We start from the raw sequence: 12788 nt of genomic DNA on the forward strand, positions 1-12788 counted from the left end.
AAGGTCCCACACTGTCATCACACCATCCCCAGCCGCACACCTGCACCCATTTTCATCCAATTGGCCTAAGTTGATGATGTTCTTCTTGAGGCATGGAATATAGTACACGTCAGAGAGCACACGGTGATCCCCGGTGTGACACTGCATCATGACTGAACCACGCCCGCAGATCTCAACAGCCGACCCGTCACCAAAGCGCACCCTTCCTTTGACAGTTTCATCTAGTGCAGCAACCTTTCCAAAGCACCATGTCATGTGGTTTCTCGCACCAGTGTCCAAGTACCATGAGATCCCCTTGTCACCAGTGAGTTTCGGCACCACTTTTTCTTCATACTGGAATAAGCTACTTTTGTGTTTTGTTGGAGATACGAACGATGATAGATCATACATGTATGCTATTATGAAACAAGGAGTAGTTGTCTCTCTGATAATGGGCCGCACACTTCAATAAACAGGAATGTGCGGTGACTATGTGAATGGCCAGAGCAAATCGCACCTATATTGATTCTATGATCGCAAGAACGATCTTTGATAATTAATGAATTCAATGCTTAGTTGGCCTGATATACTACTCTATATTTGATACAAAGTGATATACTAGTAAGTCCATTTGACCCAAAAAATGAGAGAAATTCCGAACTCCAGACAGAGATACATGCATATATCCAGTGCTTATTTGCACATCGATCTAACATTGCTGTCATGTTACAACACACATATAATACCAGGATGTAACATTTGCACACCTAGCTTGTCGCTTTGATTTACATGTGTCTTAAATTGGGCCGAGGATCAGTTCCAAGTCAGTGTATAAAAAGGCTTCGCCTTGATTGCCAGATTGCTCGGTAGAAAAAGGCTAAATTGACGCGTGGTGACAAGCCTGCAGTGGCTGACTGTTCAGTGTCGTCCCGAGACTGTAGAAGAGCAGAGGAGATGACTGAGAACCGCTTCACTGAGGAATACGGAGCTGTCGTCTATGAGTCCACACATCCTCTAAGTCACATCTTCAAGGCTCTAGAGAAGTAGCCAATTGGAAGGCTGGAGACCAGCAGATTTGCAACATTCATCACTTGGCATATCAGGACCTATTGCTCAATTTGGGGAATTGCGCCCTCCTCTGTGCCGTTGCGATAAAGCAATATTTGTCCTGATACTTCTCAAGCCTCAAGCTTCTTGTCTCTTCGCCCCATGCTCTATGCTATAGTGGTATCTTACTAAACCCACCCGGCCCGGATTCACAATGTGTATACATTCCTTGGCTTGTATATTTAGGGCCAGTTCTTTCGGGCGGCTTAAAAAATAAGCTGCCTCTCCCCAGCTTAAAAAATAAGCCGCTCCTAAAATTTGTTGAGGCTTCTAAATTAGTTATCCCATAACTAGTTCATAAGCCCCAATAAATAACAGAAACGGCTTATGGGAAAAGCTAGGGAGTAGGCGGCTTATTTTTTAAGCTGCCAAAAGAACTGGCCCTTATACATGTGAATGGCCAGAGCAGATCACACCACCGGGCGATCATGTGATAATTAATGAATTCAATGCTTGGTGGTCCTTATATGCTGCTACATATTAATACCATGAGATATGTCCATTTAACCGGAAAATGAGGGAAATTGAGGACTCCAGAAAGAGACACGAGCATATATCCAAAACTTATTTACACATTGTTGACAGGTTACAACACATGCATATTTGCAGGAGTTACTTACAGATGGATCTAACATAGTTATCAGGCTTGTCTCTCCGCTATGAACAAAACTACATAACTTTCCGCTATGAACAAAACTACATAAACGACGTGGAACACACAAAGATGCACTCAATCAAGCATACAATACATTAACCGCTTACTGTAATTCCCCGTGTATTCAGACATTCATGCTAGCTCATACATCCAGGCTATGAGCTAGCTATAGGTGAACCAATTCCCGCCCACATACGCATAGTCAGATTCAGTTACTTAATTAACCATGTATTCAGACATTCATGCTAGCTCATACATCCAGGCTAACGCGGTTTAAAACAATAGTAGGATGTTACTATAATCAGATCACACAAGAATCAACAATGCCTAGAATCCACATATTATTATCGGCATCATCTCCAAAATACATAAATGGCTCTATCCGCGATAGATATAACCAGGATCAGAAATTAAGAACCACAGAAGTTGGATAGTTTGTAACCTCAGGCTCAGATCACCTGAAGCAGCTCTAGTACCTGCAACACAAGGAAGCGGCCAGCAAGCAAAAACCAATTAGTCCATCGGCTAACCAACCTATTATTAATTCCAATAATGGGATTATTCAACAGCCACAAGAGAAACATTTTGTCATCTTGTTATTACCTCCTTTCTCCTATGTCTGCCTTCTGTTTTGGCCTGGAACTACTGTCTAAGCAGGCCACCACCTTTGCTGCAGCCAATCATTTTATCCAAGCGCGTCTTGAAACTAATATTGACTTCATACTGAGCCCCCAGTACACGAAGCCGTTTTAACCAAAAGAACTTCTTGGCCAGCTCATGTGTCTCTGCCTTTTTAACCACAAATACTTTCTTCACGTGCGTTGAGAATTGCTCCCTGGATTTCTTATCAATATGAGGTGATCGTAACACGGTGTATAAGGCTCGTGATTCAGGCAACCCAATCTTGTGCGTGTAAGGCTCAAGCCCCTTCAGATTGTGATTTTGGTTATTGAAAGATTTCATCGCTATGCGTATCTTGGCAGGCAGGTTCTGGGAGTGCATCCTACTTGGGTATATACCTTCCTTGGTCTCCTCAATAGGCTTGTGAAGCTACAATGATAAACAACTTGATATTGTTAATTACTACAAGAAAGGAATTAGCAAATGTGTTCTCAACTTTTCTTTTCAGCAATAGGACTTCTATCCGTTTTTCAATACTATTTCCTTTCCTACAGTGGGATATATGTAGTGAATTATTCTACTACCAGAAGTCACGAGAAAATCTAGAAATTCCGTAGACATACTTCAACTATTTTTTTGTTAATTACTCTACCTATGTTTCAAAATTTGAAGTCTAAATACAACTTGTGAAAAAAGGACAAACATCATCAGGGATAATTCTGAGAAGAACATCAGAATTCTCATTTTTCATACTCCTAACACAGACCGTGTTTAAACATGAAATTTTAATCACAGATAGAACAAGTTTAGAGTTAAATGTACATCTGTTTCAGAAGTTCTTGTAACTTTCGATAGTAGATTGCATGAAGATCGCCCAATAAGCCTAGTCTCACCCAAACTGTCTCCATCTTGTTATCATAATTGATCATACAAATTCCAATTCGCAAAACGCCTACTTTTTTTCAGTTTAAGTGGCCTCTGGGTGATATCGCTCTAAGAGTATATGGCAGGAGCTGTGCTGTTTAAACTGTTTCCAGAGATGAAAATTGCTGCCAAACGGGCCATATGCTAATAGGGTTCCAATGAGCCTCTTTATGCCAAATTAAATGCCGATAGGCAGCATATAAACATGTCTGCATAGCATCACGAGTCGGCATAGTGCAGATCCACACCAGAATCAACTGCTATTCATTTGTCACCTAAATCTGCACCTGTCTTCCCACAGAGACATTTCACACGCTAAAGTAACGAACGGCGACACGGCCGCACAGATCGAAAAACACAGATGAATAACACTACTCGCATCAAGAACATGAGGGAGGGTGGGATCCGAGAGGGAAGCCAAACCTGTTTGGCATCGGAGCCGAGACGGCGCACGGTCGCCGGCCGCTGCACGAGCCTCGACAGGTCCGGCTGCTTCCTCCTCCATAGCTCCGACACGAACCTGTAAGCGCCTGCGAACCACGTGTTCGTCGTAAACGGGGGCGTAAGAGTCCGCGCGAGAATGCTAACCGGCGAGATCGCGGGAGAGGGGGGGAGCTGGTAGAAGGAGGCGCTCACCCATGGCGGCCGGTGTGTCCGGCGGCGGCGAGGTGAAGTTTGGAGATGGGCGAAAATGGTGGCAGTCAGATGGGCTAGGGCTCTGGAATGGTTGGGCATCTGCGGGTCACGGGCACTCTCATGGGCCGGGAAACTGGCTTTTCAATAACACCTGGGCCAGACGTCCGAGCACGTTGTTTGTCTTACGGTTTTTTTTTCAAAATCACTAATTGAGGAGTACTAACACTCTCATCTTCTTAGGTTGTGACGAGTGACGTGCTGCATATGCGCCACATGTCGCAACATGAGAGTTTTCCCTTTTTGTAGATTCATTTATTTAAAACGTTTTATCTCTTAAACCGCGCATCTAAATTTAGAACCGATTTCATCGTTGGATTCCTCCGTCGAGATTTTTAAAACTAGATTCTATGTTGATAGGATTTGACAAAGTTTTTTTTCACAAAAAAACCAAAAAAAACTGAACCGGAAGTATGGGCTTTTTCTTTCCAAAAGAGGCACGTCTGTGCCTCTCGTTGGATTATACTCGTGCCTCTCGCGGAAGCAAAACCATACCTCTCGCGAAAGGATTTTTTTTGTTTCCGAAGGAGTACGGCCGTGCCTCTCGTGAAAGAAAAACATAGAAAACGCTCTTTTTTCTGTGTCTCTCGCAAAAGCACAATTGTGCTTCTTACGGAAGCAAAACCGTGCCTCTCATAAAAAGGAAAACACGGGTGTTTTTTTCCGTTTCCGAGAGACACGGCTGTGACTCTCGCGAAAGTACAACCATGCCTCTCGCGAAAGCAAAACCGTGCCTCTCATGGAAGAAAAAAAAACAGAAAACGCATTTTATTTCGTTTCCAAAAGGCACGGCCATGACTCTCACGAAAGCAAAACCTTGCCTCTCGCGGAAGCAAAATCGTGACTCTCGCGGAAGAAAAGAAAAAGAAAACGTGTTTTTCTTTTTGAATGTTTTTTTATCCAAAAGCTAAGGGAGACTGGTGAAAAACCGAAACGTCAAAAAAATACAGTTTAAAAGCCGAAAACGCGTGCGGAAAAAAATCCGGAGAAAGCGTCCAGAGCGCGACACGTGGCGGGCAGCTGAGAGCGTCAAGTGACGCTGATCGTTGTGAGGCTCCCGAAGATGCGCTCATCAACTAGTCATGCTCACTTTTTTCCTTGTATAAGAAATACAAAACACATACTTACCCCTATGAGCATCGGAGACTGTGCCGTCACATATTGAGATCGAGGAAATGAACATCATTGAGAAGTCTAAAATATATTCAAGAAAATGTGAGAACATGTGTCAAGTCTAGAGCTTGAACCTGGGTGGATTAGTTTCACCATATAAGAATTCTAATCATCTGAGCTACGCTTCGTTCAATGTTTTTTTCTGTTATTATACAAGCTCATTTGCTCAAATTGGAAAACTAGTAGAACTGTTGGATTGCTCTTACTCAGATTTTTTTTAATGTGTGGACGGCAAGCCTACCCTATTTAATGGATCCGGCACGTGCACTTCGGTTTCCTTCTAGAGACCTGCATTTTTTTTTACTTTTACTCCCCTCATATTTACTTTTTTGTTAATTTAGTAGCATTTTTCATTTTCTTTTGGAATGAATCTCTATTTTTTATTGGAAAGCTATATATTAAGCAAGAATGTTAGGTTGTTTATAATGTTCTTTAACTTTTTCGATAGAACTATTAAAGTCTCTAATTTACAGTTAATTTCCCTTTGCTAAAGTTTGCACAATTTGTTTATCCACTTCCTTCTCTATAAGGTTGTGTTTTCTGGGGCAAATAGTTAGCTTTATTAGACATCAAATAGGGGATTAAATTCTTGGTGCAGAAGATTCAATACATATGTTTGTGGTTGAAGCCTCCACACCACAAATCGATAGTCTGTTCATCGCATCACAGCTAATTCATGAGGAAAAATAGTACAACAGCTCTTTATCATCGAAAACACACTTCTCGCATATGCTCCATTGTTGCCTTAATCTCCGTGAATAGGTAAGCCCACTTTGCTGTATCGTGGAATGTCGCAATCACCGCTTCAACTAGAAGAGAGCACTCATATTCTATTATCATCGGAATGTGGATACATTTAACTGCCTACTTGGCACCTTCATGTAACTCAAGGCTATCAACACCCATTGTGGCAGTTCAAGGCCTTCGATGTGACTGCATTAAAGTGGTATTCCTCCTGATACCTCTCAAGCCTCAAGGTTCTTGGTTCTCTCCCTGCCCCTCTATGCAATAGTTGTGTCTTACCAAAGTGGTCTGACCCCTATTCTCAAAATATGTATACATTCTTGGTTTGTATATTTATACAGGTGAATGGATGGATCAAATCTTACTGTTATTCGAGGATTGTGATATGGGTGTGCATGCATTTCAATGTTTGGTTGGTATGGAATGCTACTCCATATTTAATACCAACTTACGAACTGATATATTAGTATATCTATTTGATCGAAAAAGAGAAAATTTGAAGTCCAAACACAGAACACATGCCCATATCCAAAACATACTTACACATCGATCTAACATTGTTGCGAGATAACACATCTACATAGCTCAGAGTTTGGGCCAACTTTAAAGCCTTGGTTTCGTGAAACCTTTTTTGTGTGGCACAGAGAGACATGTTTTTCCATTTTTCAGGTTTTTCCACACCTTCTACCACACCACTATCATAATTTGGACCTCTAGAGTTAGCAACCCCAAGTGATGCGCACCATCGATAAGCTTACATGGTAACCAATCACCTAGTTTTGTTTGTTTTCTTGATTTTCATTTTAAACATGTTTTCCCAGGAAAATAATTTGTTTGATGTTGTGGTATTTTTCCAATCTAATATTTGGCATAAAAACATCATGAGTTGTGCTTCGATACCCCCCCCCCCCTTCAGCATATTAGCTTTTCATGAATCAAAAAGTTATTTTAAAAGGCTATCACCATATTAGCTTGCACATCAAGCATATTGAGCAGATCGATTTGGATTTAAAAACACTACATTATCCTTTTTAATTGAAGGGGTGCCTTGCAATCTCCACCTTTAATATGCATAGGAAATTCGTAAACTTTCTTTGGGGGGGGGGGGGGTCCCATGCTCAACCGTCTCGTCATCATGGTCGAGGGGAAAACACACAATGGACAAAGATGTGAATCATATGCGATAAAACTAGCAAAATGAAGGGAAACAAGAAACATTGTTGCCAAACACAATATAAATCACAGTTGATTTGCTTTGTAACCCCTAGGTCGGAGACTACCAAGAAACTGGCCACACGCTAACAACAACTACCCAATGGTGAGGTGGAGTAGAACCTAGTCTTCGATGCGACACCTCCAACAAGGAATACGTATCCTATCATCTTGCATCATCAACGGTAGATTGAACCAGTAAGGCAGAGTGTTGGGTTTTCCTCCAAGCAGTATGTAACATCAATGTGTAACAGTGCACCACAACAATATAATCAGGCAAGGAACACCGCATAACATCATTGTCGTCGGGTCCAAATAGCTAGGCCTAGGATTTTGCATTGGGTAGTTGATACAAAAGATGTCGAGTGAGCTCTCGAGACGCCATTGTAATCGGATCTAAATAGCCATGCCTAGATTTTTCACCCTAGATAATCGATACATAAGCTACCCATTGAGCCCTCAATACGCCACCATTGTCGGATCTAGTCAATGACTATACCACCAAGTCATGTTTCACCACCATCGCGACTGATCCTCATTACCACCACCACTCCTAAGATCTGCCTAGAGGATCAATGTCGTCCGCGAGACAAAAATTTAAAATTGAGAGTGGCAAAGGTGTCATGTAATGTTAGCGTGGGCCAAGCTGGCCAAATCTAACTAATTCTCTCTCACATAAGAGGATTAGCAAGAAGATATACATGCATTTGTGAGAGAATGGGGGAGCTACAGCGCCATCTAGTCCCCTGACTCCGCCCTTGGTAGAGACATTTACTCCCTCCGTCCCTAAATACTTGTCGGGGAGATGAATAAAATTGAATGTATCTATAACTAAAATACGTTTAGATACATTCATTTCTTTAACAAGTATTTTTGGACAGAGGGAGTACTACCAAACGGCTACCGTAGACGACGGCGGAAGTAGACACCTAAGCAACCGCCAAAACGGCGTCCCGAAGGGTCTTGGGAGGCCACCATTGGATTCTTACAAGCAGGCCGAAGTCTCGGATCAGTCGCCCCACACACCATGCCTCCAGTCTCCAGAGGAGAGGCGGACACAAGGGCGCGCGGCAGAACGAGGAAGGAGATCGAGCAGGAAGGCGGCTTCAGGGGAAAGAGGAAACATGCACGGTTTTCCAACGTACGGATAGCTTAGCCCCTGGTCACGAACGTGCATCTAACAAGTGCTGCTACAAGTACCACAACAAAGCGGGCTAGCGAGCGCGTTATACCAAACCCGCGGTGGCGGGCGATGAAACGCACATCGCATCTCGCATATAGGCTTAGCTCCTAATGCAAGTCACTTGACGGAGGGCCCTGCCTGCCTCCGACGTCCCCCAAAAATTGTTTGTTTACTGCTCAGCTCTCGCCTCGGCGCCTGTCGTAGGAGTAATAATTACTCGGAGATTACTTGCTTGCTAACCATGCCCATCGCGTCCGTCCCATCTTCTCTTTTCTAGATCACGTTGGGCCCCATGCACGTATGCCCTCCCCATGATATGATATGAAAATCTCTCCGCCACCTTTATGGGCCGAGCCGGGCTATAAACTTCGGGTTCTCCCAAACCATCTTGGCTTTGATCTCTCCACCTAGCCATCTCCCACACCACTTTCCTCTCTCTGGAGCAAAGTGCTCCGAGCAGCCAGCCAGTGGGTGCCTGCCATCGCGGTTGGTTGGCTTCCTTCCTTAGCCAAAGCCACCAGACCGCCCCAAAGCAGAAAAGCTAGCTTCTCCACCGTACGCACGCCTCTAGAGCAAGCAAGCATACACATCATCATATCAGTGGTCGATCTGCCATCTGCATCGTCGTCGTCGTCGACGCAGATAGATGCGTAATGGGAGCAGCTCATCTTGCTCTTCTTCTCCGGTGGGGTTGCACCTGCAGCAAGTGTTTGGCTCGCAGGCTCCTTCTCATGGCCGGCAGCTTGGTAGCAGCTCCTCCTACTGCCCTCGTCCCATGGCGGAGCTGCTGCAGGTGACGTGGCTGCCCGCGTCCGGCGGTGGCGGCCCCGGCGGTCTCCTCCACGCCTTGGCCTCTCTCAGCTTTCTGCTCCTCCTCGCCTACCTCTCGCTCTTCCTCCTCGCCAAGCTCTTCGCCCGACTCCACCGCGCAAGGTAATTAGGGCGTAGTGTGTAGTAGTAGGATGCTTACTGACTAAGTAACTATTGCTCCTTCAATTCAGCCATGCATGTTCACGAATTTCTGCTCACTTCTTCTGCGTACGTGCATGTGTGCAGGGAGCGCCGTGGCCGTGACAACCGTGCGGAGAGTAACCCCGGGAAGGAGGACGTGGCCGCCGCCGACGACATCCACCTCGCCGGAGGGGAGCGGCAGGCGGGGGGCACGCTGTTCTGGTTCGACGAGGCCGTGTTCGAGGACACCGCCCTGCTTGGCCTTGGCGACGAAGCAAAGAATCACCTTTTGTACACTGGTGCTGGTGGTACGGCTGCGCAACATTGCTTGGAGGTGGCGGAGACCAGCTGCGCCTTTCACACGGCCCCGCCGGAATCCACCAACCGCGTCTCATTCGCGCCGCGCGAGGAGGAGGACCACCGCGTCCAAAGTGATGCCGCCACTGCCGGTGCCTCCGCCACCGCGGCCCAGGAGCAGGAAGAGGCCAGGGTTGACGTGGCCGTCTCCGTAGCCGACGACGGCGTCCCCATGGCGGCTGATGGGTATCGGCAGAATGGTCCGGTCGCCGCGTCGTCGTCACTACCGAAGAATGATTCCGTTCAAGGCAATCTCCTAGGTAGCTAGATTCCATTCCGTTCGTATCCTCGCTCACTTCTTTTTCACCGGTCACTTCTCAGCTTGATCTTACACTGCTTGTCATCCAACTCTACGGTTGCAGAGAGGCAACGAAGCAGAGGAGGAGGAGAAGGTCGCCGCGACGGTGATCATCGTGAAGACGGGCATGGAGTAGAAGAAGAGCCGGGGGAGGAGGAGGAGAAGGCCGCGGGCTTTCCGGACGTGAAGCGGCTGGTGAACAGCCACGCGCTGGCCGACACGAAGAAGCTGCAGCTGGACGGCGGCGCGCGGCTGCGGCCGCGGCGAGAGGAGGAGGACGGGGACAGCTGCCGGTTCGGCGCGTCGACGCTGACGAGCGAGTCGACGTCCAAGAGCTCGGTGGAGTGGCAGAGCTCGACGGTGACGACCGGCAAGGACGCCTACTCGGACCTCTTCTCGTCGTCGTCGCGCCGGAGCTCGGCGAGGTGGGAGTCCTACACGCTCTTCCGCAAGTACGACGAGGACATGGTCTACTTCCACCGCGTCGGCGCCCAGAAGCTCACCGAGACAGGTATGCACCCACACCAGATTGTTTACTGCCAAATTGATTGTACCTAGGAAAACTGATGAATTTGCTCATCATCATCATCACCAAATATTCCCCAATTATCATCATCACCTCTACTAGATCAACTTTTGTTGCAAACAAGCTCCGGTCGCCCGTATTTCCAGTTCTTTGCGACGCTTTTCAGGGGCATGTGTGGGCTCAATGGAGAATTCTTATTACACGTTCCCAATAGAACAAATCATTACATGTTCCTCCACGCACGTTATCTAGTCCTAGTACTACAAATCTAGCTAACACATTATTGTACGAACAATGTTCCATTTTTAATTTGTGTTCTTGCTGCCGGCTGAAGAATTATGGACGATGATGACGTCGATGCATGTGTGTTGTGCATGCAGAGTCGTTCAGGTCGATCAAGTGCCAGCCGCGGTCGATGTCGCAGCGGATCACGCACAAGCTGTCCATGGCGGCGCCGAGGCCGAGGCCCGCGTCGGCGGAGGCGCCGGCGATAGGGCTGCGCGACCCGTACCCGGAGCTGGAGCGGGTGTACGTGGCCCAGATCTGCCTCACCTGGGAGGCCCTCAACTGGAACTACACCACCTTCCGCCGCCACAACGGCGGCGTCGTCGGCGGCACCATGATGCTGGAGGAGCGGTGCTGCCCGGCGCGCGTGGCGCAGGAGTTCCAGCAGTTCCAGGTGCTGCTCTACCGGTTCATGGAGAACGAGCCCTTCGAGCACGGTCGCCGGCCCGAGGTTTACGCCCGGATGAAGAACTCCTCCCCGAAGCTGCTCCTCGTCCCAGAGTTCAGAGGTACTACCATTGATCTGCCATGTTGTAAACGTAATCTTGTATACTGAATACTAATTCAAAATTAATTTGTTTGTGATTAATTAACTTGGTTAATGTGCACAGAGGAGGAGGACGAGAAGGACGACCTGATATCGGCGGTGCAGTTCCTGCACATCCTGGAGGAGTCCATCCGGACGTTCATGGCGTTCCTCCGCGCCGACAAGCGTAGCCACTACCAGATGTTCAGGGAGATGGTCCGGCGGAGGACGAGCGCCGCCGACCAGTCGATCGTCATCACCCTCAAGAGAACCAACAAGGCCGTGAGTGATCCGACGAATTTCTTACGTACGTGCAAGCAATGTTCATGCATTCTGAAAGTTTTTGTGTGGATCAGAAGAAGAGCCGTCTCAAGGACCTGAGCCGGCCGCGGCGGTGCCTGAAGCGGATCAAGCTGCGGGAGCAGGAGGAGGTGGCGGTGCTGCTGGGGCTCATCGACCTCAAGGTGGTGGCCCGGGTGCTGCGCATGCCGGAGATCACGGACCAGCAGCTGCACTGGTGCGAGGAGAAGATGGGCCGGCTCCGTGTCGACCCGCAGCAGGGCACCATGGAGCGAGACCCCTCACCCCTCTTCTTCCCCGCGCACTGAGTGAGATCTCCTCAGAACCTCCGTCGACCGATCCATGGATCCATCCATGCACACTCTTTTGACTGTAACCCTACTTTTCCTTTTCTTTATTTCGTTCACCTTATCTTCCCTTTCTCTTTTTATTGTTGTAGCGACAAAAGAAAAGATAAAGCTGTAGTGTTTGCGTAGACACGAGAATATGCATGCAACGCACTCAGCCTCTAGCTAGCTACTAGTAGCAGTAGTACAATATACTACGTACTGTGTATAAAAAGAAGCGAGATCGATCGGATTCATCTCGAGATGGGATGACGACGGTGTTGTAAAGGCGTAATGTACACCTATCTGTGGAAAAATAAGATGAGATCGGCCCGGTTCCGTCTTGCAGTTGGGCGCATGTGATGTGGTGCATGCTGACATGCATACACAGACAGAGATAAAAGAGAGAGAGATATTGGGATCGGCAGGCGGCAGTACCATGTCACCGTGTGTGCGTGACACAACCCAAAGCAAAAGTGGGCGGGCTAGCTGAGGTGGTGACAAGCACGGCCGGCTTTGATAGTTTGATATGTGCATCGCTTTAGGCTTTGCTTTCCTCATGTGTTCCTCGGCTTTACGGACGGATGGATCGGTCACGAGAAGGTGCATGCATGCATGCATGCATGCGCGGCTGCCACCAGCAAATGCATGTCACGCACTTGGGTTTGCCTCTGCATTTAAGGATGTATAGCCGCATCACCCTCCTTTTCCTTTTTCTTGCACTATTTGGCTTTGTCATGTAGAAAAAGCGGTCTCGCTCGCACACTTTATCTTGGATCCTCTGCGTATATGTCTGCGAAAAAGCTATGTATATGCGCGGTTGGAAGCGCTATGGCCAGTCGGAAGATGGCAGCAACAAAAGGAGGCATCTGTTCATGCAGTATCTCCTCGTTGATTGTGGGTTGCAGATTTTTTGTTTCGAGAGGGT

The 12788-nt window shown here is 47.3% G+C and overlaps 2 protein-coding genes across 2 annotated transcripts; one reads left to right on the top strand and one right to left on the bottom strand.

The window, feature by feature from the left end:
- Positions 1-1934: 1934 nt before the first annotated feature.
- LOC125547710 (ribosomal protein S10, mitochondrial-like) lies at positions 1935-4077 on the bottom strand. The gene is made up of 4 exons (XM_048711512.1): positions 3923-4077; positions 3710-3816; positions 2345-2791; positions 1935-2217 (listed from the first exon to the last, which is right to left on the bottom strand). The coding sequence occupies exons 1-3, from the start codon at positions 3924-3926 to the stop codon at positions 2384-2386; spliced, it is 519 nt and encodes a 172-aa protein (XP_048567469.1). The 5' UTR covers positions 3927-4077; the 3' UTR covers positions 1935-2217; positions 2345-2383.
- Positions 4078-8671: 4594 nt separating this feature from the next.
- Positions 8672-12204, top strand: LOC125542441. The gene is made up of 6 exons (XM_048705486.1): positions 8672-9224; positions 9348-9859; positions 9962-10408; positions 10804-11217; positions 11320-11516; positions 11591-12204. The coding sequence occupies exons 1-6, from the start codon at positions 8938-8940 to the stop codon at positions 11840-11842; spliced, it is 2109 nt and encodes a 702-aa protein (XP_048561443.1). The 5' UTR covers positions 8672-8937; the 3' UTR covers positions 11843-12204.
- Positions 12205-12788: the final 584 nt, after the last annotated feature.

The sequence above is a fragment of the Triticum urartu genome, chromosome 3, assembly GCF_003073215.2.
Source record: "Triticum urartu cultivar G1812 chromosome 3, Tu2.1, whole genome shotgun sequence".
Classification (NCBI taxonomy): Eukaryota; Viridiplantae; Streptophyta; class Magnoliopsida; order Poales; family Poaceae; genus Triticum; species Triticum urartu.